Below are 23317 nucleotides of genomic sequence, written 5' to 3'. Positions count from 1 at the left end.
GCTTTCTCCTCTCTCTCTCTTCTCCGGTCTTTGTCCCGGTGCCAGTTGTAGAATTTGGCGTGGAGTGAGGCATTATTTAACATGTGCAGTGCCAAAGGAGCTCTGGTACAGTAACAGACAGGCAGTCAGACATATCTTTTATATTCTTCTAATTAGCCTCTTCTGCTAATGCCGTAATTATTCCAAGTGTCACAACATTGCCCGATGTGAATGGAGGCGATACACGCAGCCGAAACACAGGGATGATCGTTTTGACTGCTCCACAGAGGTTATTCATTATAATGGCACACACGTGATAGTAATGAAATGTGATATCACCCAGACAGTTGGGAAGGGAATGGTTGTAACAATAACTGTATGTTTTTTTGTAACAGTAGTAAATGGAAGGGATTATATGATGGTGAATTAGATACAGTAATATTGTTTATGAACCAAATTTGTGAGATGAAGGGTTTGCAAATATAAGTAATGTTAAGAAGTAGGCCTTTATAGGATACATGCAGTATCATAAAGCATTTAAAGCATGGCTTTGTAATGGCATGTAAAAACACTCAAGTGTCTTTTTTTTTTTTTCTCTATGCTTTTCAAATGTTGTTTTTCACAGGACCCTCCCAATATTAATATAAATGTTTTTTCAAGCTATATTATTTTTACAGCCCTATGTTAAGCATTGTACACAATGAATTGTATCAGATGTACACAAACAAACAATTCAATATAAATATATTTGAATATCATATAACAGAAACTAGTACTACTTTCTCGGTAAGATTTCTGTTGCACAATATATTGGAGAAGACCAAGAGTTGGAAGAAGAGGCATGAGGGCGTTTTAAGGCCGGTCACAGTCTGGCCATAGACTGACTATGCTTCTGCTGTATAGAGTATTTTACCTCTGACATAGGCCAAGATTAAAAGAACTGAGCTGGAAGTGGGTGCTCTTGATACAGCACAGCAGTGTTATTTCTCGATCAACTTGTATTTCAGTTTTATTAACTTATTAGGAGTGGGAGGATACACATTTGACACTAGACGAGACAAGACACAAGATAGGGTTCGAGAGAGAGGGAGAGACGTGACGAGAACTTGTCAGAGTGGATACTAAATAAATGGTGTGGTCCAATTGACAGTTTTGGCTCCACTATTTTTATGTATTTTGATTAAAATGTTTTCTGGCAGTTTTTGGCCTGCATTTAACCCTTTTATGCAAAAATTTAAATACATGGAAAAATATATCTGTCTGCAGTGATTTATAGAAAAAGCATTAAAAGTAGCATTAGTAGTACTTGCAGGTGGAGTACTTTAACATAATTCTTTTCAACTCCTATCCATTCCTAGCTGACTCAGGTGGTCACAATCCTTGTCATTATTCACTCACAAACTTCCTAAAATGACATTTTTGACAACGCCGATTCCTAACAATATATTTCCAAGTCTCATTGCTTTCCCTTGACTCTCTATGGACACAAATGATTTTCAAGTCGAGTAGAAAGTGAATTATGCTCAGTAGTTTGTCGTGCTTTGTTGAAATGCTCACTTATTGTCCGCATGTGATGGCAAGCGGGTGCGAGGGAGGCGCTTTGGCTCTCTGGTGGGCCAAAAGGCTAGTGTTAATCATGAGCAGAGCCGAGCGAGAGGAATTAAAACTAATGAAGCCCACCGAGACAGGTCGATTCGCCGACAATACACCGTCTCCGAGGAGCCAAGATGGAGGTTTGTGTGTGTCTCAAAGCATCGTGGGAATTGGAGTTGCAAGTGTCAGGTGTCAGGCAGGAAGCATCGTCAACACCTGTTACTGTGTTTTGTTCATATTTGGGCAGGGAAATGTAACTTTGAAGCTTTCATTACATCACCAAGGTTCAAAGTGAGGAGAAAGAAATGAAGATATAGATAGCTAAATGGATAGATTAAAGGGCCTGTACCTGATTTTAATTTATTCTTGTCAAGATGAATGTTCTTTAAATCTGGCACTCTATGGTAAATGCTTCTAAATAAAAAAAGGAGACTGTAATCTGCTCATTTTACTTAGCATTTTCTAAGGTAATATCTAACAGAAGGTCCAGATAGGGTCAATTTTTTCATCCTGTCAGGCACATTGTTACTAAGAATCATGGGAAACCAACTCCCTGACACTTGATTCTCTGTCATAGTGCATTTTTAAGAGTGACAAAAAGGCAAAGAGTAGACAGAAAATGGAGAACCGGGCGACAGTAGCTCAATTGGTAGAGCGTTTGTCCACTGATCCTGTTCAGCTTCAACAGATGAATACTGTCGTTGTGTCCTTGGGCAAGACACTTAACTCACCTCACCGGTGTATGAATGTGTGTGTGAATGGATGAGTGATTCTTTGTTGTAAAGTGCTTTGAGTGCCTTGACGGTGGAAAAGCGCTATGTAAAAATGTGACCATTTAAAATCATAACTATAAGGAAACAACTCCATGATAAAATCCCAGACAGTTGTTTATGTGTCATGGTGCAATATCACAGCAGCACAAAAGACTAAGTGGGCAGAGCTAAAATTTCAAACAAAATGTGTTTCTTACTCATGATATATTAAAAATCTGTTGCATGTTTTATCTAGCTTATTTTATTTCAGTTTAACATCAAACCTTTTTGATGAAACACATTATATAGCCTAGTTATACATGTATAAACTCTGTATACATGAACATAGTCAGCTGTGTATGTATAAGTGATATTATAAAAATTGGCCAATCTGAGTACAAACTACAAATGGCCAATGGTTTATGGACAGTGTGACACATACTCACTTAAAAGCTACTGAAAATATTTGCATAATATGGACAGCTGAAAAAAATAAGTACCAACAACAATCTTGCGTGGTATCTTTTCTAATTTCCTACTTGTTGTTAGCTGGGGATCCTTGAAGAACACTTGTTTTCTGCGAGTTTCTTTAATTTGGTAAGCAGTCTTGGAAAGACTTAAATTCTTATTCATTTAAGAATGTATTCATTACAATTATTTGTTAAAGGCAACTGTTTCTTTTTTATTTAACTTAATCAAATCAAATCTTAATTTTCAACTTTGCTTTAAAGGTTTAAATCATGGAACTTTTCTGGTAGGAGGTCCACTACTTGCATGTCTTCATGGAGGTGCTATTGCCTTGCCTGTTCTACAGTATGGAGTTCAGCTTCATGCATTTATTCAGTTACAGTTTCTGTTGCTGAAGAAATACTTTGAAAAACACATACTTAGTGTGAGTGGGCTCACCTGTTCACAGATCTGACCTTTAACTTTGGCTGTTGATATCACCTTCTTGTTTCTATAGAGATAAGTCTAATACCATACTGTGGAAAATTCCAGGCAATTCTCTGCATTACAAAACAATATTCAATGTGCAGTGTATGCAGCTTTGCAATTGTGCCTGTCACAATAATAAATTCATTTCCCAATACAAAAAGTTTTGCTAAAATATGATATAAAGTAGGCTGAGCTATGTAAAATGTTCAGTGTTCGTGTGCACTAATAAGTCAACAATTCACTGATTCTCTGTTAGACATTAAAACAGCTTTGAAGTCCATATAGAATTATTTGGTGTCAAGATTGGCATCCTCCCCCATTCCCATCCCCAGCGCCCATGGCAGCTTTCAGAATAAGCTGGATAATGTTGTCTCAGAATGGCTATGACTGACCTTGGCCTCTCCCTGTCCCCTGTGTGCAGCTCACCTGTGCAATGGGGCCTTCCACAAACACCTGCAGGACCTGTTCATGCCTCTGGTGGTGCGCTACATTGACCTCATGGAGTCGTCCATCGCACAGTCCATCCACCGCGGCTTCGAGCAGGAGACATGGCAATCCGTCAAGTAAGAACTACAACATTGTGAGCTGGTAGCATTAGCTTTAGTATTAACATGGACACATTCACACTGGTGATATTCAGATTCCCGGATGTGATGCTCCCATGGGAGGGCAAGAGCCAGATTTCCCCGTTGATTACATTGTACTTTATCATGAAATATTTAAAAGGTAAATGCGCAAATGCAGTATTGTTAGATGTTTGATTTGTGATATGTGAATCTTTTTGGTAGTCTATAAAACCTCTTATTAGTGACTTAAAGACATTTTCTTCCAGGTCAGAAAAGAGCCCTTAAGCAGTGCAGTGTTTTGTAAAAAAAAAAAAAAAAAAGCTATTTGTATTTTGTTGTATGAGAACCACATGGAGACAACTGCTTGTGACAGTCCTCTTAATCACAGTTAGTTCTGCCCACTAACTCCCTTCTATCATTTCAAACTGACAAATGTCACTCATGGATCAAAATGGGGTATAAAACTTTTAAGAAACTGCAAAAAGGAACATTTATTTTATACTTTCGATTACTATAACTTTTTCGTTCTTGGTGGAGCTCTTACCTTTTTGAAATGGAGACGAAGTTAGATTTAAGTGTCCTTGTTGTAGAGTGCTAAACGTCAGACTAAAAAAGCACATATGTAAGTAATTTAATCAAAACAACTGGACTTTGGTATTTGCTACTGGCCTAACACTGAATTGTGGTGAGAAGTTTGGATACTAAAAGTGAGCAAGAAAGCTAACAAAGAAAAAATATATTCATATGCAGTGAATGCTTTTTGAGATGCCAAAAATGTACTCACCTGATGTACCTTTTGGACTTGGATATTCAATTTATTTTTTTTTAATACACATACCATAGACCAAGTTACACACATACCACCCAAGTTTCAAAACCACCTTGTAAACTGCTCCCATTTGGCCTATAACTTAATTCATTGTGAAATACCTTCTCCAAATGTTGCTGTCTTTGCTGTGTTTCCTGCCCGATGCGATGCTTATTGAAGTGTACTCATCACCATTGCACAGATCTAAAGGGACAATGAAAGACGTGGTAGCGGCACAGACCAAGCGGGGCGGCCATTGAACAAAAACCCGGCTCAATACGCGGCAAGGACGAACTCCCACAATGCACTGAGAGCCACACTCTTTAACAAGATGCCGCACTAATGAAAGAGACGAGCTTGAAAAGAAGCTAGCCGTGACTTTCCGTCTTTTTATTGGTGTTTTTTCTGTTAATGTTTACCTCAGAACAAACAAGTGGCCGCTATTAAACAGTATGCTCTCACTCTGATGCTATTTCTTCTTTCTTCTCTTTCTACATTATCTTTTGCTTTATTAAATCTACAAAGATCACTGACGAATAATTTAGCGAATGTCCCACTGCCCAAAGTGCCCAGCCTCCCCCTCACCCTGCCCCAGATGCCCAGCTTCTCCGCCCCTGCCTGGATGGGACCCCTATGTGAAAACACGTATGTACAACAGGGAGGGTAGTCCGGCAACAGGTCTTCACCAAAGAGGCTGAACTCAAATAGCAGAACTGGGTAGAGTAGTAAATAATTGTAAAAAAAAAAAAAAAAAAGTACTCAAGTGTTAGTAAAAGTAAAAGTACCTACTACTCAAATAAGAGTAGTTTGTTCATTACGCAAAATTGACCCTTATGAGCTCATGTCATGTTAGAATGTTGTTCCCTCATCAAAAATGTACCAGGAGTTGTGTTTCGTTTCATTCACGTTTGTGTAATCCTGCATTATTACTGTCTGCATCTCCAAAGCTCAAAATGCTCTGCTCCACCTTGAAGCATCAGTTTCAAGTGAAGGCGGAGTTTAAAAACACAATGGAGCACTTCCTGTATTACCACATGACACCAAAAGGAGTGTTTTCAGTGTGAGCGAAGAACTCAGCCTAAATATGCAGGATTTGTGTGTTAAATGTGTGAATGAAACAAAACACAATTCCAGGTATGTTTGTGATGAGGAAACAACAGATCAGAAAATAGTGTAATATGGGCCCCTTAAAGGGACAGTTCGGAATTTTGGACATAGGATCTCATTTCCTAGTTAGCCTGAGTGTTGGAGACGTGTGGAGACACTTTTTTTAAAATACTCCATCCAGTCCTTGTATTTGCAGAGGTCGCTGGTGCTAGGCTAGTGCCTGTCAATGGGCGTAGTTATCCTCTCATTAAAAACAGTCTTACCCACTCCACAAAACACCCGAAGCAAATCTATTATTACACCAGACTATCGATGTAAATGTCTGTGTCGATAAAATAATTTTAGAAGTAAAACAAACCTTGCATTTGAAGGATTTATGTCTGAGCAGCAGACAGATATATAAGAAAAGTTAGTTTTATTTCAAACATTATTGTAACAACACAGACATTTACATCGATAGTCTGGTGTAATAATAGATTTGCTTTGGGTGTTTTGTGGAGTGGGTAAGGCTATGCCCATTGACATGCACTAGTCTAGCACCAATGATCTCAGCAAATATAAGGACTGGATGGAATATTTAAAAAAGTGTCTCCACACGTCTCCAACACTCTGGCGAACAAGGCAATGAGGCCCTATGTCCAAAATTCCGAACTGTCCCTTTTAAAGTAACTGGAAGTATCTGATTTATATCTTAGAGACAAAACATTAGCCTATACAATGCACATAATCTGGTATTTTCAAAGACAATGTTAATCAATAGTAACCACATAAAAGTCAACATAATAGGTCCATTTTAAAGGTCCACTGTGATGACGCATAGTGCTCCTTTGAAAAGTATTTTGTTGAATGAGAACCATGTGGAAACAACTGCTTGTAATGATCCCAGTTTTTTCTCTGTCATGGTTCAACTTCAGACAGAGGGTAAGGACTAAGGGGTCAACAGTTCAGGCCCTTTAAAGGTGCACTGTGGAACTTCTCTGATGGAGTGTCTGTCTCCGTGGAGATGTTATTGCTGGAATGTTCACTATTATGGCATTAAACATCTCTATCTCACATTTATTCAATTACAGATGTTTTTATTGTGCAAAAATACCTTGAAAAACACCAATTCCTTCTATAATCAAGGCATTTTTTCCACAGATCTAACTTGGTTCAATCTTACATGGAAATAGATAAGTTTAATAATTTACTGTGGAACGTCCCAGACATACAGGTAGCAATAATATCTCCATGAAGACAATCATATGATGGACCCTCCTCCAGAAAAGCTACACAGTGCACCTTTAATATAGTCTTATACAGTAGCGCATTACAATTATAAGGACTGTGCATAGCATTTTAGATGTAACCAGCTCTAACCAGACCTTGGAACTAAATTGTTGTGAAGACCTTCAGCCTTACTAGCCAATTAAATCTATATTTTGTGGACCATCTTTTGCACCGACCCTGCCATCTTGTACTGTCCGTATTTGCTTGAACTTCTATTTAATGAACATGTTGCATGAACTCATAGCCATGTTTTTTTTCAATTTGTTCTCATAATTGCATCCAAATCATTTAGCGCATGTCAGCATCTTAATTTAAATCTTCACATCACTGTTGGCACTGCATTTTGAGATCATTTTGTAATGCACCCCTGTCCTCTTGTGTTAAATTGAAAATATCTATTCAAAATAACATGATTTCTCTATTTCAGCCTGCAAGGAATAAATCTACCTGACATCTTGTAAGTTAAAGTCCTTTTTTGTCAGCGTTATTCTGCCTCATCTTCACCTTCACATGAGGTCATTTAATATCATGAATAATCAAAAGCTAGGTAAAATAGGTAAAATAAAATGTCTTTAAGTTCTATATCCACCTCTCAAAGCAGTACGTTTTCTATAATATGCCGAGCTTTCCACTTTGACACTGATGCTCAGACGATGCTTTGCAGTATCACAGTTCCAGCCTGTAGTCATTTGGTTCACTGTGGCATTTTAATCTCTGTGTGTTTGGTGAATTTGACCAAATGGAAGAAAAGAGATAGGTTTAAAAGTGTGTTGCACGTTTTAGTGTAAACTCAACTTTACTGTGTCAGAATCTTATATGCCATTTCATGCCTGGTGTCAGACCATATCAAATGAAGTCCAAATGCAGAACTGCAAAAAGAATAGTAAGTAAATAGGATTGACTGGAATGATGGAAAAATGGGACATTCTTTGGAAGACATTTGAACAGGCCTATTCAATGTTTGGCCCGGGGATCATATCAGGCCCACCATCTTTTTCTCTTGTTTACTGGTTTTGTCAAGGTTTAGATGTGGTTTTCATTCTAAGTGAGTGCTGGTTTAGTCATTATTTAGTCCTAGATTTGTTTGTTTATTTTTAATTTGTGTGTGTGTGTGTTTGTTGGTATCTGGTTCTAGTTGTTTCTAATCTTAGTCGAGTTTAATTCTTGTTTAGTTAATTTATTTTATTAGTTTCGACTGTTCACTAGCAGTCTTCCTCAGAGTGGTCACGTGATGTTGCTGTGACATGTCCGGTCAGTTTATACACTTTCTGGCGCTGTCTTCCTTCCGGTGGAGGCAGTATGACAGCGCCATCTGCAGTGCGACTTCTTCAGGATATTATCCCAGGTGTGTGAGAGGAAAAAAGCCCCCTCATCCCAGTTTATAGACGTCACAGCAATGTCACTTGACCACTCTGAGGAAGACCGCTAGTGAGCAGTCGAAACTGTCAGGTATGAAAACAAACTCTTGGTCTGAAAAAAGAACCTAATAACATAAATTTTTCAGCACTGGTTTAGCAATTTGGCAGAGCAATGTTGCTAAAGCCTTTTGTATTTTATTTTTCACAATATGCGGCTATAGCAGTTGTTGTTGTATTATCATTACTGAAAGAGATCTAGTTATGTTGTGCAACCCCAAATTGTGTTAAAAGCGTGTTGGTGTGTCGTGCAACTATCCATGCCAAAGACCATGGGGAATCTGGCCCTGCATTAGAATGATTAGACAACAATAATTTTTATCTGTTTTTAAATTAGCCCTTCCAAAATGCTAATTCTGAATCATCGACCACATTTGATAATTGAACTCCTGTAGCAATGAAAATAGCTTTAAAGTCTTTCATGTTGTTTTTCAAGATCTATTTATTTTTTATGCATGAAATAGGGGTGAAGATTTGGGGGAGACATCCAGCAATAGTCAAAGCCAGATATCAAATTTAAAGGTGCGCTATGCAGTGTTGTGCATGAACGAGTTCAAAAGAACGCGTTCATTGATCACGTTCATTTTTCAGTGAACTTTGAACTGAACGCAACACTTTTGTAAATCAAGAACTTGAACGTGAATTTGTTCAAATTATGTGTGATGAACGACGTACGTCACTGTTGGGGTTCAGTTAAACGTCGGAATTTGTTTTCACCTGACGAGTGACGATCTGCTCGCACTTCACCTCGTGAAACCACAGCCGCGTGTCAACGCGAAGGCGACTCCACCGGCAGCTTTAGCGGAACATACGGGCTCTTGTGTCTCTCAATGGGAAGTCAATCAAACTTGACTGGGCGCGTTTAGCTGCTTGTATTTACCTTCTGTACAGGCTGACCACGGCAAACGCAAGGATTTCAAAAGAAAATTTCAAAGCACTAATTAACAGTGTATGTGGATCTGGGCTCTTTCACATGATACACAACTGCCCAGGGAGCACAATGTGCTGATGGTAAATGCACAAATACAACAATAGATACATGCTCTCTGTGTATTTTGACGGGGACGTTCGTGTAGAGCGTCAAAAAATAGGATGGATCCTATTTTCTGAAATCTACACGCACAGGACGTGCTGCTCCGCGCGCGTATTATTTTACTTGGTACATATGTCAGTAACGCGCGTCACAATGCTTTTTAACCTGGATTGAAATGGTGGGTTTTTCGTTTTTCTTCATACAAATTTGCTAAAATCACCGCGATATCAGCAGCGGTGAAACGCCGGAGGTGCGCCCCGCGTAGACCGTGATCCTGAGCGAAAGGACCGACGCAGAAGTCCGCGCTCCACCGAGATAAACGCAGCTGACGCCCGATCGCACTCGGGGTTCTCTCAGGGGCGGTCCTAGATTCCAAGTTCTAGTCCAGGATTAGTCCTGGTTTGGTCCTGGTGTAGTCTTGGTTTAGTCCTGGTTCAGTTCTGGTTCAGTCCTGGTTTATTCTGGTTTAGACTTGGTTTAGTCCTGGTTCAGTTCTGGTTTAGTCCTGGTTCAGTTCTGGTTTAGACCTGGTTCAGTCCTGATTTAGACCTGGTTTAGTCCTGGTTTAGACCTGGTTCAGTTCTGGTTTAGTCCTGGTTCAGTTCTGGTTTAGACCTGGTTTAGTCCTGGTTTAGACCTGGTTCAGTTCTGGTTTAGTCCTGGTTTAGACCTGGTTTAGTCCTGGTTCAGTCCTGGTTTAGACCTGGTTCACTCCTGGTTTAGTCTTGGTTTATTCCTGATTTAGACCTGGTTTAGTCCTGGTTTAGACCTGGTTCAGTTCTGGTTTAGTCCTGGTTCAGTTCTGGTTTAGACCTGGTTTAGTCCTGGTTTAGACCTGGTTCAGCTCTGGTTTAGTCCTGGCTCAGTTCTGGTATAGACCTGGTTTAGTCCTGGTTTAGACCTGGTTCAGTTCTGGTTTAGTCCTGGTTTAGACCTGGTTTAGTCCTGGTTTGGACCTGGTTCAGTTCTGGTTCAGTTCTGGTTTAGTCCTGGTTCAGTCCATATACGGTGCAAAAGTTCAGCATCTTAAAGGGATAGTTCGGATTTTTTGACATAAATCTGTATGGCATCCCCGTCATCAGTGTTGTGCATCCACACCGACTTACCCCCCGAAAGCCTCTGGTGAGCCGAGATACTGGCCCATTTTGGTGCTGAGGAAAGTAGTTCGGCAAGTTGTGTGGGGACTGTACACTAAAGCGTTTTTCTTCTCAAAGCAATATGTGTTCAAAAGAGTGATACATTTGCATCACAAAACCATCGTCGCCAAAAAAGTCAGATCTCATAATCGCTTGGTGCTATTTTCTCTCCGTACGTACCACTGCCGCCAGGTGACAGCCGCGCACCGATCCATCACTTTCTTCAGTTCGGCAGTGTTTACATGCGCAGACCGCATGTATGGGATGCCATACAGATTTATGTAAAAAAATCTGAACTATCCCTTTAACAGTTCTTCTGGTGAGAGTAAATTAAAAGTGCTGCAATAGTCATATAATGTTTTACATTTTAAATACAGTAATATTGTAATGTAACAAATGACTTAGAAATGACAGTAACAAGTCATAAATAACACATTACAGTTTTAAAGGCACTTGTCCAACAGTGTATCTTGTAAAGTTGTTGTAAACTAGAAGTCAGTTTGAAAAATAAATGCAGCCTTTCATTTACAGATCTCATCTAAATATAAAATGAACTGAACTTTGAACTAGTTCAAAATTAAAATTGTGAACTATGAACGTGAACTATTCACTTTGAACAAGTGTGAACTGAACTTTGAACTAGTTTATGAAAAGTGTGAACTTGCACAACACTGGCGCTATGTAACGTTTCTGGTAAGAGTCCAGCGCCTGATTGTGTCTGTGGAGATATGCTAGAGAGATTGCTTTCCCTGGAATGCAACGCAGTATGGCTTTAAACTTGCTTATTACTTAACTATAGGTGTTTTTACAATAAAACAATACCTTGAAAAATATCAGACTTGTAAATTGGCTTGGTGCTTGTCCTGGAAACGGATAGGTTTAATATCATTCTGTGAAAATTTCCAGGCAAAGCAACAACATTTCCATGGTGACGGACCCTCCACCCAGAAAGTTACACAGTGCACCTTTAAGCTCAAACAGCATGGTCCTAGATCAAGACTAGATAAAGCGCTAACTGTTCCAGCTTGCTAAATCACTTGTAAACAATGCGTGCCAAGCTACAGTGATTTTCCCTTTGATCGTGCTTGTGTTTTCCCGTGTCTATCAGCGTGAAGCTACAGAACTGGCAGCGTTGGTGGCCATGTTGGAGAGGGAGGGACGGATGGATGGGGGGGGGGGGTCCCAGTAGGCTTTTCTTAAATAGGTGCATTTCTTAAAAAGGCTCCTCTTTCTATAATCTTTCTTACTATATGCACTGTGGCTGTACCTCGCTCTCATCCTCTCCTACTGTCCAATGAAAAAAAAAAAAGAAAAAACAACAGAAATCTGGCACTTCGTTAGCAAGCACAGACGGGAGAGTGGGACTGTCCAGATCTCCGGGGAGCAGGACAGAGAGGAGCACCACTAATTAGACAAGAGGGGGATAGCCACAAGAGCGTTTAATTGCAACACACAGACAGACGTGGGCCCAAAGCTTGTGCTGTAGTCCTGCGCACGGCACTTTTGGTGAGGTAACAGTCTTTTAAAGGCAAAGTGAGAAAAGTGAGGGAGGGAGTGGATTTTTTTTTTCTTTTTTTTTCTTTTAAAGGGCCTATAGTATGGCATCTATGTTATAATGTTGATTCCTCGTCAAAAACTTACCTGGAGTTTAATTTTGTTTCATTTACACATGTTTGAGTAACAAAGTTCAAAATGCTCAGTTCCACCTTGTGATGTCATGCATTGGTAGTTTTAAGTTAACAGCTCCTTTTTACCTTTAGTTTAATAGATCGGCAATTCCAGGACTGTAATCACCCAAATGATTCAAGTGAAGGTGTATGGAGTTTAAAAACACAGTGGATTACTTCCTGTATTACCACATGACATCACAAGGTGGAACAGAGTGTTTCCTTCTGTGAGAAGAACTCAGTCTAAATATACAGGGTTTGTGTGTGGAACCTGTGAATGAATCAAAACAAATTTACAGGTAAAGTATGTTTTTGATGAGGAAACAACATTATAACGGATGGATCAGAAAATCCCATAATATGGGCCCTTTACAGACACATGGTCTTATACTAGTAGTACTTACAATAAACATCAAGATCATACTAAAACTGTTTGTTAAAGGGTTTTTGTCTTATTTAATTCTGTATTCTTCTGTACTGATACCTGTTCAAATCAGTATCTAGTTCCATTACTAAATTTTCTATTTCTTAGTATATGGATGCTTTTTCTGTTGATTGTTTTATATTGCATTTTTGAGCTACTCTTTCCAAGTAATTTCTCTAGTGGATAAGTAAAGTTCATGAGTGGTAAGATAAGTGACAGGGTGGATGTTGCTTTCAGTGCTGAAACAGTCACAGCAGTAGGAGTGGAGGTAGCTGCAGTTTTAATAGTGTTGGTATTAGTATTTTGTGGTGCACTTTTTCAAATGTAATGTTATGAGTTTTCTTCTACTTGAAAACATTTTGAACAATAAATATGTTTACTCCGCCAATTCTTAAGTACATTTTGAGTGTTATGTCATTGAATCGGGCTTGTTTGTGCTGAAAAGGACCATTTAACACTTAACCCATTGAAAAGCTAAATTACGCTATTAGTGTATTTTGTCCACAAGGTATTTTAGCAGATGGCAAAGCCTATCATCAATGCCTATCACCTTTCAATAGTGGAATTGTTACACTTTAAAGCGAGTGTTGATTTTTTACTTAGTATTTTTAATGTTCTACCATGTTATAACAGTGTCCCCTCATCAAAAACAGGCATGAAGAGGTTTAAAAATGTAATCCATGCATGTTTCAGTAATTTATCAATCTCTCCCCTATTTGAACCTTCCTTACAGTTAAGATGCAAGATTCTGTCCAGTGTTGAGCCCACAATCCTACATCATCCATGCTCCCACACGAAAATTTTACTTAAATATATAAAAACATGATACAAAATCGTACGCAACAACTTCACACACCCAATGCGAAGTACAGTAATTTTATTATTGGGATGTACGCTTATTGTGTTGTGATAGTGCTCTGAAGGGGAAGTGACTTAGGACTCACAAACAAAAGTTAAATTTTAATACATTGTTTTCAGCTATTTAGTAAATTTTTGAAACAAAAATATACCCACTGATTTTAAGGTATGTTGTTTTATTTGTTTCTGCTCAAATGTCTGAGCAGTTAAAGTGACTTAATCCCTGTGAATTTCTAATCATAACTCATTTGCAGAAGAAAGCAATGCATATGTGGACTTTTCATTTCTTATGTACAGTATAATTTTTTACCACACCAGTGAAAGTGAACGAGCACCTTGTCCATAAATTATTTGTAGACATCACCAGATTTTTGCTCACATATTCAAGCTTATATATTCTTTTATATTCATTGAAGCCATATCAACAAAAGAAGACATGTACAGCTTACTCTGTCCCATCTCATTTGTACTGTGAAATGATGATGTTATAACTGTACTTCTGGGTCCAATGAAATTCCTGCCTCATTCATCATAATGTCATTTTTCTCCATGATTTTGTATATTGCTGTTTCATACATAAATGACTAACTTATTTTGACCTTATAATATATGTCTGAAAAGAAAACTGCTTACATACTCAATTCTGTGTAAAAATAGGTACACCTTTTTATATTTTTTAATGTCTCTTGATATTATCTTTAATTCATCAGGAGGTTCAAAGTCCCTGTATCTGTATCTATATGAAACTTAGAACAGTTTACCTATTGAACACTGTATTGTCATTTGAAAACCCAACACTACAAACCATCCTACTTGATCCCACATATTGGTTATTATTGAGTTTTGCTATGCACTTTTGTCCTCACAGCAATGGTACAGCCACATCAGAAGACTTGTTCTGGAAGCTGGATGCTCTGCAGATGTTTGTGATGGACTTGCACTGGCCTGAACCTGAGTTTGCCAAACACCTGGAGCAGAGGCTTAAACTGATGGCCAGTGACATGATGGAGGCCTGTGTCAAGAGGTTAGACACACGTCCAGCTAAATCCTAAGGCATTCAAATATGTGGTGTTATTTTGAAGTATTTAGTAATTTGGCCATTTCCCAATTTCATTCATTAATAGCAAGTTAGTATAATTAATTTATTCATTTATGTTTCTAGAACAAAGTCAGCGTTTGAGTCAAAGATGCAGAAGTCCAGTAAATCAACTGATTTCCGGGTGCCACTTTCGGTCTGTACCATGTTTAATGTACTGATGGATGCCAAGAAGCAGTGCTCCAAACTCTGTGTGCTGGACACGGGCCAGGAGGTGGGTGCCATAGCATAACACTCTTCTACTGCACAGCTGAGCAAGTAGTGATAGGCCCATGGTGGTCAGTACTTAGATGTACTGTTACACTACATGTTTCACCTGACATGCGTTTGCAGCTATAGGGAAAGGCTATAAACTGCTTAAGTGGCTGCCGAGAGAAGCTTTTGAGGTTCAAGTCTAAAACCAAGTTCAGACTGTAATATGTGATGTCTTCATACAATAATGCAGAATGCACAAGTGTTTCACACGGACACTTGCTTTAGCATGTAAAGTGTTGAGTGAATGTGTCCAGCCCACCTCTCTGTGTTAAACCTGTGGTCCTTGGTCAGTGTGGGAGAGCCTGCTGAAGCCTGAAGTAGAGTTTTCTTTGCGGCTGGCTGCTGGAGGTCAGAGCTGTGTCTGAGCTGCGCTGAAAGCCTGCGCGCTGAGTTCAGGTGTATTTGTATTCACTGCAAACAGCCCCGCGCTCCACTGGCTGTTAAATGGATGACCATAAAGCAGCTCGGCTCTAGCCTTGGCGCCGCTGAGAGCCAACCCTTGGCCAATGTCGTCTTGACAGAGAGCTAAGCTCGCTGTTCTCTTAACCTTCACTCCACTGCTCACCGAGTCAGCCTGATCAATTATTCTGTGGAGAACTCCAGACCAGCACTAGCTCTGACTGGTACCACTACAGCTGCACACGCAGAGAGAGGAGGAGTTTATATCAGCTCTATTAGGATATACAGGCAACAGCTATTGCTACAAATAAATATTGTCCTTGTGGGTAAAGTTTGAAAAGACATGAATACATTTTATATTTTGCCTTAGTTTGAAGCTAATAGAGCACAATGAATCATTGATCTGATGCAGTTCATTTAAACACAGCTCAAACAACAGTTTGAGATTCTCTTTGTCACACATTTAATTTAGTTACATATTCTTGTACTCGAGGTACTGATAAATGTATTGAAAAGTGTCCTTATCTCCTCAGTAGGTGAGGCATTTAGGCCTTTAGTACCCTAGGATACTATAGGATATTTCGATATATATTTCTTAGCAGTAGCAGTAATTTGGGCTGCCCAAATTAAAGCACTTTTTTTCATGTCAGCAGTATATAATAATAATAATAATAATAATAATATTAGATTATATGTATGTATGTATACCATGCCTACCTTCATCTCATGATGTTTTTATTCTAATGAAATCCTATTATGATTAGACAGTTATTCAATAGAGCTATAATAAACAGGAAAACGAAACTGCCAGAGAATAAATAAAATTTCTCTAACTTAAACTCAGTTTTATACTCAAAGTTGTTTTTCATTTGTAATTGCGGTGGAGTTAGTTAAGTTTAGCTGTAATGAGTTGCCAGAGCGGAGCTGTTTTTTAATTGAAATTGCATGTTTTGACTACAGCCCTGGCAACTGCATCAAGAGAATAATTTTTATATTAATTCATGACAAAATCTGAAGCCATGACTGATGATTTAATTAAACTGTCTGTAAATCTGGTTATTTTTTTATCCTGAAAAAAGAAATATGTGATGACTGTCTTCTATTTGTCAGACAGCAGCTAAATACCTAAATTAAAATGTATCTAGTCTAGGCAGTGTTTTTATATTGGGAGATAATATGTTAAGGAATTGTTATTTGCCGGTGCCATTTGCCATTAAAAGTGCATTATGTAACTTTTCTGATGGTGTGTCTGTCACCTATTTTTAACTGTATTTTTAAAATTGTATTTGTTTATTGTTGTAACCTTGTTGTGGCAACCTTGATTGTCCAGAAAGGCACCTAATAAATAAAATATATATATATATATTATTATTATTATTTGTCTCCATGGAGATCTCATGGCTTTGAATGGAATGTTTCACAGAATGGCATTAAATGTATCTGCATGGATCAGTTTTTCAGTGTATTTAAAGTCTATATTTCAGGTTAGACTAGTAATTTCACTAAAACATAGTTAATATTTGTATATTTAATAAAATCTTAAATACATTTTTTTTTCTTTTTTATTATTTTAGTGATGTTTATAATTTCAAAGTTTGACATGGGCAGCAGATGTGACATATATAGAGGTAATTTTAATAACTTACCTGGCAACCATAATATAAAGGGCCAAAGCTTGTCAGAATTACACAGCATCACAACATTGTCTCTGCATTGTGGATGCTGATAACGCAAGTAGAGCTAGTGTATGCATTTTTGTACTTTTATTTTATTTGCTACATTTTTCAAACAAGCTGTCACTCAACTGATGTAAAACTGTGATAAATATTTACACATACATATGTGCTGTCCCACCAATTCAAGTCATAATTAGAAAATCATGAAAACCTGTCATGTGCACTTTTAAAGGGGGCAGTTACTATGGAGACACAATGCACACATTAGCAAACATAATCTGATACGTTTTTAGATGGTTTAAAAAGTCAGTATATTTTTCAAAATGGATTTAAGTGCATTTTCATATATATAATATTTTCACATATATATATAAAATATAATATGAGTGTTCGTTTCATTTAGGTGTTTGATTTTCAACAAAAAAGTGAGTCAGATTAAAGTCTAGTATTTGAGTAACAGAGCTTCAGACAGAGCAGTGCATCTGGTTAGCTTGACCAGTAATGCTGAAGACACCAGTTGCAAAGTGTCAGTATATTTTTGTTTACCCAAACTGTATCAGCTATATTTTATTAACTACATACCAAATGTATTTGAATAGACCTGAATGCAAGATAGATTAGTTTAATGCCATTCTGTGGAATGTCTAGACAAGCAATAACATCTCCATGGAAACAAGTAAGTGACGGAACTCTCACCAGAAAACTTACATTGCATCTCTAAGGACAATAAATTATAATTTATGTTGAACTATAATTACCACACTATTAAGTATTGTGTTTTAACAAATTAATTAAAAGTGCATATTTACAGTTAACTGTTAACTATTAATTTTAATAAAGATAATCATTATTTTTATACATTCATTTATTAATAAGTTTTAATTAATTATTGTTAATTGTTATATGCTTTTAGTTCTTTATACAGTTTTTTTTTTTTTTTTTTTTTTTTTTAATGACGTAGACTTTCATAGGCATTAGCGTTGTCAAAAGTATTGAAAATCAGACACTAATCGATACTAAAACTTATATCGAAACCAGAAACTAGATATTCATTTGTGCAGGTATCAATACTAAACTAGTCACATTCACAGGGCAGAAATGAAAGTTTCCTGAATAGCTTTAGAATGATTTTGAGCTGTGTCTGAACAAGTATAAGAGCACATAGACTAGTATACACACATCGACCGCTATGGAACCTGCCTGGACAACTGATGGATTACACAGATATAAGGCCACATGGTTATATAAAAGAAAGTACTATGACGGAATGTTCGAAATCACATTATGTTGCCAAAATAAAGTTTTTGGTTATCGCAGTAGCTGTACTGAGTTTCGAATCTATTCCTTGGTATTGAAATTGACTTTTAATTTAAGTATCGTGACAACATTAACAGAACTTCACGCAGGATTCCCAACAACATCATAAACCAGTGAAATATGTACAGTAGATATGATAACAAATTCCATTATATAGAAGTGCTGATCTGCAGCCTTAGTCTTTACATTGCCAGTACATTTGTGTATGCATTTGACCTGTTTGCCTCTCTCTCTCTGTTGCATGTGGCCCTCCCCGCATGTCCATATGTCTCACACCCGTCATTGTTTGAATCCAGACTGACAAACAATGGGTAAGTGCTCCAGGCTTAACATGGATCTCTCCTCACCACCACATTTTCAGCATGACAATTCACACTATATTTGACTTCATCCACATGTCAATTAATAAAGGAGATGTGTGTGAGATTCTGATAATACCGTACATTTCACAAACATCAGGTGAACACATTCAAACCAACTGTTGACCGAAAGTTATTTGTTACATTAAGATGTACATAGATAAATATTGTGCTTTTAAAGGTCCAATATTATACAAAATGTACTTTTTTGAGCTTTAAGCCATGTCAGAATGTTAAAAACACACCCAGAGTGTGTGTTTTGGTTCATTCACACATAAAACTGAGTAAGCCTTTGCTACAAGGGTGTAGGTTTGCAAAGGGATGGTGAGGACATGTCACAACCAATATTTGGGGAAGACAAAATAGCCCCTACTAATATTTGACAGTTTATTTTTATAATAAAAAATATAAATTTATTCCAATATTTTTCCAAACTCAACACATTTTAATTCACATTTTGTTTATCAGACATTTTGAAATGTATTCAGTGATGTGATGACAGGGTTACCCCTGCCGCTATTTCATTGGCTGCAACAGAGTGATGTCATTAGTGGTGCCAGGAGGTTAAACTGAGGAAGCGGCAGGACAGGGCCAGCACCCAGAGATGGCCGCTGGAGCAGGCGTGAGTGAAGACGCTGCACACCAGGCTTTGAAAAACTTTTCTAAAGGAACTTACTTCTTCTTACTTCTTACTTGCTTCATCTTCAATTAAATTTGCTTTATATTGAGTCGCCGCAGAAAAAGAGCGACTCTCATCACAAGTGCACCTCCCAAACGGAGCCCTGCTCGTGCGCTGTTAGCAGCCGGACTCTATTGACAGTATTCCATGGAAAAATGTTTGGACATGACCTCACAAATATCTCATCACCAACAAGCAAAGGGAAATCACAGTGGAACACTTCCTGTATTCAGTTTGAGAAAAAAATATGCAGGATTTGTGAGTTAAACATGTGTGAAGGAAACAAAACACAACTCCAGGGATGTTTGCGATGAATACATAAGTCAGAAAATGGCATAATATCGGCCCTTTAAATTGAAAACTATAGATCATCCAAGTACCATTTTCGTCTCACTTTCCCGACTTTTTTTTTGCTCTCCAAATATATCCTACTGACCCCATCCATCTCTAGTGTCCCTATGCCCCCTTCTGCCCCTTCTGCCCCCCCTGCCCCCCCTGCCTCCTCTGTGCCCTCTGCTCTCTGCCCGGGCCACAGTGCGCCCAGTGAAGCACACATTTGATAGCACAGCCTCTATAAGTGCATCCCAGCGCAGTGCCCAGTCCCAGGGGCCGGGCCGGGTCAAACGCACAGCCAACAATCTGTACTTGATCATTTTAGGTGGAAAACTCTCACGATTCCAACACAGCCAGCAGAATACACACAAATGAAGGAGTTATTTATGTTTTAAGAATGATTTCTAAAAGATAAATGTTTGATAAATGAAAGATGTTATGCTTGTTTGTAGTTTACATTATACATTTTTGATTCGAAGTATGAATAATATGCGAGTAATGAGCAGTTTAGAACTTTGGTACATGTCATTTTCATTTTTAATAACAAACATAAAAAGTAACTGGAGTTTTTTAACAACATATTTAACTTTGGCAGTATTTATTTTATTTTCACACAAAGTGCGGTAGGTTTACTACATTTTTGCAATGAAACTTGACACTGGTTTACTGTATTGTAATTAAATTTTTAGTTTTTAGCAACTTTTAAAATTTGATTCAGGGAAGTCTATTGTGTGGGTGAGAATAAAGTTCTGTTGGCAAACTGGTTCATGAAATTATGTCAAGTAAAACAATAACTATATCTGGCAATCAGAATTGTGTCAAAAATTGTACTTGAGTAGGACTCCAAAAAGTCTAAGAAATTGCTTGAGTAAGGGTAAAAAAAAAAGCTTTGGGAAATACTTCTCAAGTAGTAAGAGTAACTCTAAAGTGTTGTGGGTTAATGTAAACTGAAAGACGATACATAAGGACAGACTGCAAAAATGAGAAAAAATAACACATATGATGAGATGCACAAGAAAAATATTCCAATAATTTAATATTGTTAACATAAAGCATACTATAAACTCATTTTGAAGTGTGACCAAAACTTTAACTCGTTACTTAAGTTAACAAAAATACTGAGTACATCCTGAGTGGTGGAAGAAGTACTCAATCTAGTTATTGAAGTAAAGGTCCAGATACCAGAGAGAAAAAAAGAATACTCAAGTAAAAGTAAATGTATCACATGAAAAAATCATCTTAAGTAAAATTATTAAAGTATCAAAGATGCAAAAAAAAATATGAAGATGCAAAAAAAAAAAAAAAAAAAAGGCTTTCCTCAGGGGACAAACAGGATGTTTGTCCCCTGAGGAAAGCCATAGGCTGAAACACGTCGGGACTTTTTAAGTTGTCCATTAAGACATGCCGTAAACTAATAAAGGCATTTTATTTTGAACCAGTGAGTGCCTTGGGTTTTTTTTTTTTTTTTTTTTTTGCATCTTTGTACTGACTTCCCTTCCCAAAGAGCACCACTGAGTTGGATCTACTGTGTATTATCCTCTGGAGGTCCAGGAAGCGCTTCTTCTGAAACATTTTTTATTAAAGTATCAGTTTAAAATGTAAAGAGTAAAAGTATTTCACACAGATTTTGAGGTTTGAGGAAAATGTAGTGATTTTGATTAAGAGTTGTGCTGAATTTTGTTCAGTTTTTCCTATATTATATTCCTACATTTCCTATATTTTTGTTTGTTCAAAGTATGAACATGTAAAAAAAACAACCCCTCAGCCTTTTCAGCAGGTCAATAATAAAAAAATAATTTTACATTTCAGACCTGTTCAAAAATCTAACTGAGTAGAAAGTACAGATACTGTCTCTCAAATGTAGTGAAGTAAAAGTAAAAATATCCACTTAAAAATCTCTAGTACTCAAATGTAGTGAAGTAAATGTAAAAAAGTAAGTAAGTAAAGTACAGATACCTTTGCTACTTTTACCCCGTTACGTTCCACTACTGGTTTTGACCATTGCTTTGTTATAAGACATTCATATCTAACTTCTTGGACACTCAAAACCACTTAACATTGCATTTTCCATTCAGTCCCTACACATATTAACTACAGTATCAAACGTTCCAATACTGTGCCAAGTTTGAAGTTTATGGAGAAGTTTATCTTTGGTGAAAATAGCATCACTTTAGTTTGCCTTCAATTGTCCCTCATCAAAAACAGCCAACACTGCTGAAGTAGCCTCAACTCAGCCTTCGTATAAATGTTTTTCAAACCAATAATTGTCCTTTTCACATGTGGCAAAGACTGAACAACCTCCCAGCTCTCCCTCGCTTTTCTATTGGGGTCGGGAAAGCCATCCAAAAGCGCGTTAATTGAGGCGAGAGTGGGCAAAAACAGCTCTCAAGAATGGCCAGGAAGATTTGAAAAGCGAACTGCCATTTTGTGGTTTAAAAAGGGGTTAGAAAAAAATTGGGCCTGGCGACGCTGACCTCCCCCGACCCGCAATTTGTCAGCGATCTCGGGCTTTGTTGATGGAAATTTTTTAATTTGGGGGTGCTTTAGACATCTCGTGAAAAGGGCATTGTCGGTAAAAGATGAACTCCCAAGCTGTTGGTCTTTCAGCGCTCACAACCAGCCTATTTAGCCAGCTCCTTCAAGGGAAAATCTGCCACGAATATGTTTCACATTTTCGGGAGCAGGGGGCAGGGAGGAGGCGAACGGGACGTAAAATGGCGTATTAATTGAATCTTGTGTGAAGTCTTTGGTCTTCGCAGCTGGACCAGTGCTTTGGAGAGCGCACAAGGCTGCTCTAATTGTCGGCCTCATCGCACAAAAAGTATCCTTCGAATTCCTCCGCCGAACGGGAATTCCATTCAGGGACATAATGGTCCTATTAGCTGCTTAACTCGCCAGCTTTGCGCGGATGGGAAGGGGGAGGGAAGAGGAGTTGCTGTGTATGTGTATGTGTAACTGTATGTGTATCTGTATCTGTATCTGTATGTGTATCTCTATGTGTACCTGTATGTGTGTGTCTTAAAGGGAAGGAGGAATTTTTGCTTTTGTGCTTTAAGTTTTTTCTGAGTTAAATAAATGTTATTTTTGTTTGTCCCTTAGCAACAGTACCACTCCAAAATTGACGTGCTAATAGATGACACGTTTAAGGAAATGATAGCTTCACTGGTGTCGAAGGTAACGCCCACTCAACGGAATTTTCTTTTGTTTATTTATTTATTGTTTTGTATTATCTTTCTTTCTTTTTTCTTTTTTTTTTTTTTTTACAGTGTTGTCATTCTTTTCCATCTTTTCAATCCTACTGGTTGTAAATGACTTATTTTCTACAATGTACAGTTACATGTGCATTCAAAATCGGACTATTTTCAGATTTGTGTAGTTGTAAGATTATAAAAATTACGTTTAAACAGCAAAATCATTTCATTTCTCTCTGATCACGGTCCCTCTGATCAGTCACATGAGATTTTGTGGTTATATTTCTTTTAAATCATCTTAAAGGTGTTACAATTTCTTTATAATGTATAGTTAGATGTTCTTTTGAATATATTTAGCATTTTTATAATCCTTCCTGGTTCTTTTTATAATTAAAAGACATTTTGATAGTTTTGTAATATGTGCTTTATGAATTTAAAGAAAATCACCATTATTTGATTTGGTAACAGT

General features: G+C 37.7%; 1 protein-coding gene across 1 annotated transcript in view; it reads left to right on the top strand.

The window, feature by feature from the left end:
• cadps2 (Ca++-dependent secretion activator 2) overlaps positions 1–23317 on the top strand; it is a 249958-nt gene that overhangs the window by 195896 nt on the left and 30745 nt on the right. Inside the window, 5 exon segments of the mRNA XM_055155697.1 lie at positions 3682–3823; positions 14412–14567; positions 14706–14853; positions 18583–18597; positions 22757–22831. Of these exon segments, the coding sequence (XP_055011672.1) occupies positions 3682–3823; positions 14412–14567; positions 14706–14853; positions 18583–18597; positions 22757–22831 (536 nt within the window).

The sequence above is a fragment of the Boleophthalmus pectinirostris genome, unplaced genomic scaffold, assembly GCF_026225935.1.
Source record: "Boleophthalmus pectinirostris isolate CB_2022bp ecotype Guang Dong unplaced genomic scaffold, ASM2622593v1 HiC_scaffold_2, whole genome shotgun sequence".
Classification (NCBI taxonomy): domain Eukaryota; kingdom Metazoa; phylum Chordata; class Actinopteri; order Gobiiformes; family Gobiidae; genus Boleophthalmus; species Boleophthalmus pectinirostris.
The sequence above is the reverse complement of the archived record's forward strand: the minus strand, read 5'-3'. Positions and strand labels throughout refer to the sequence as shown.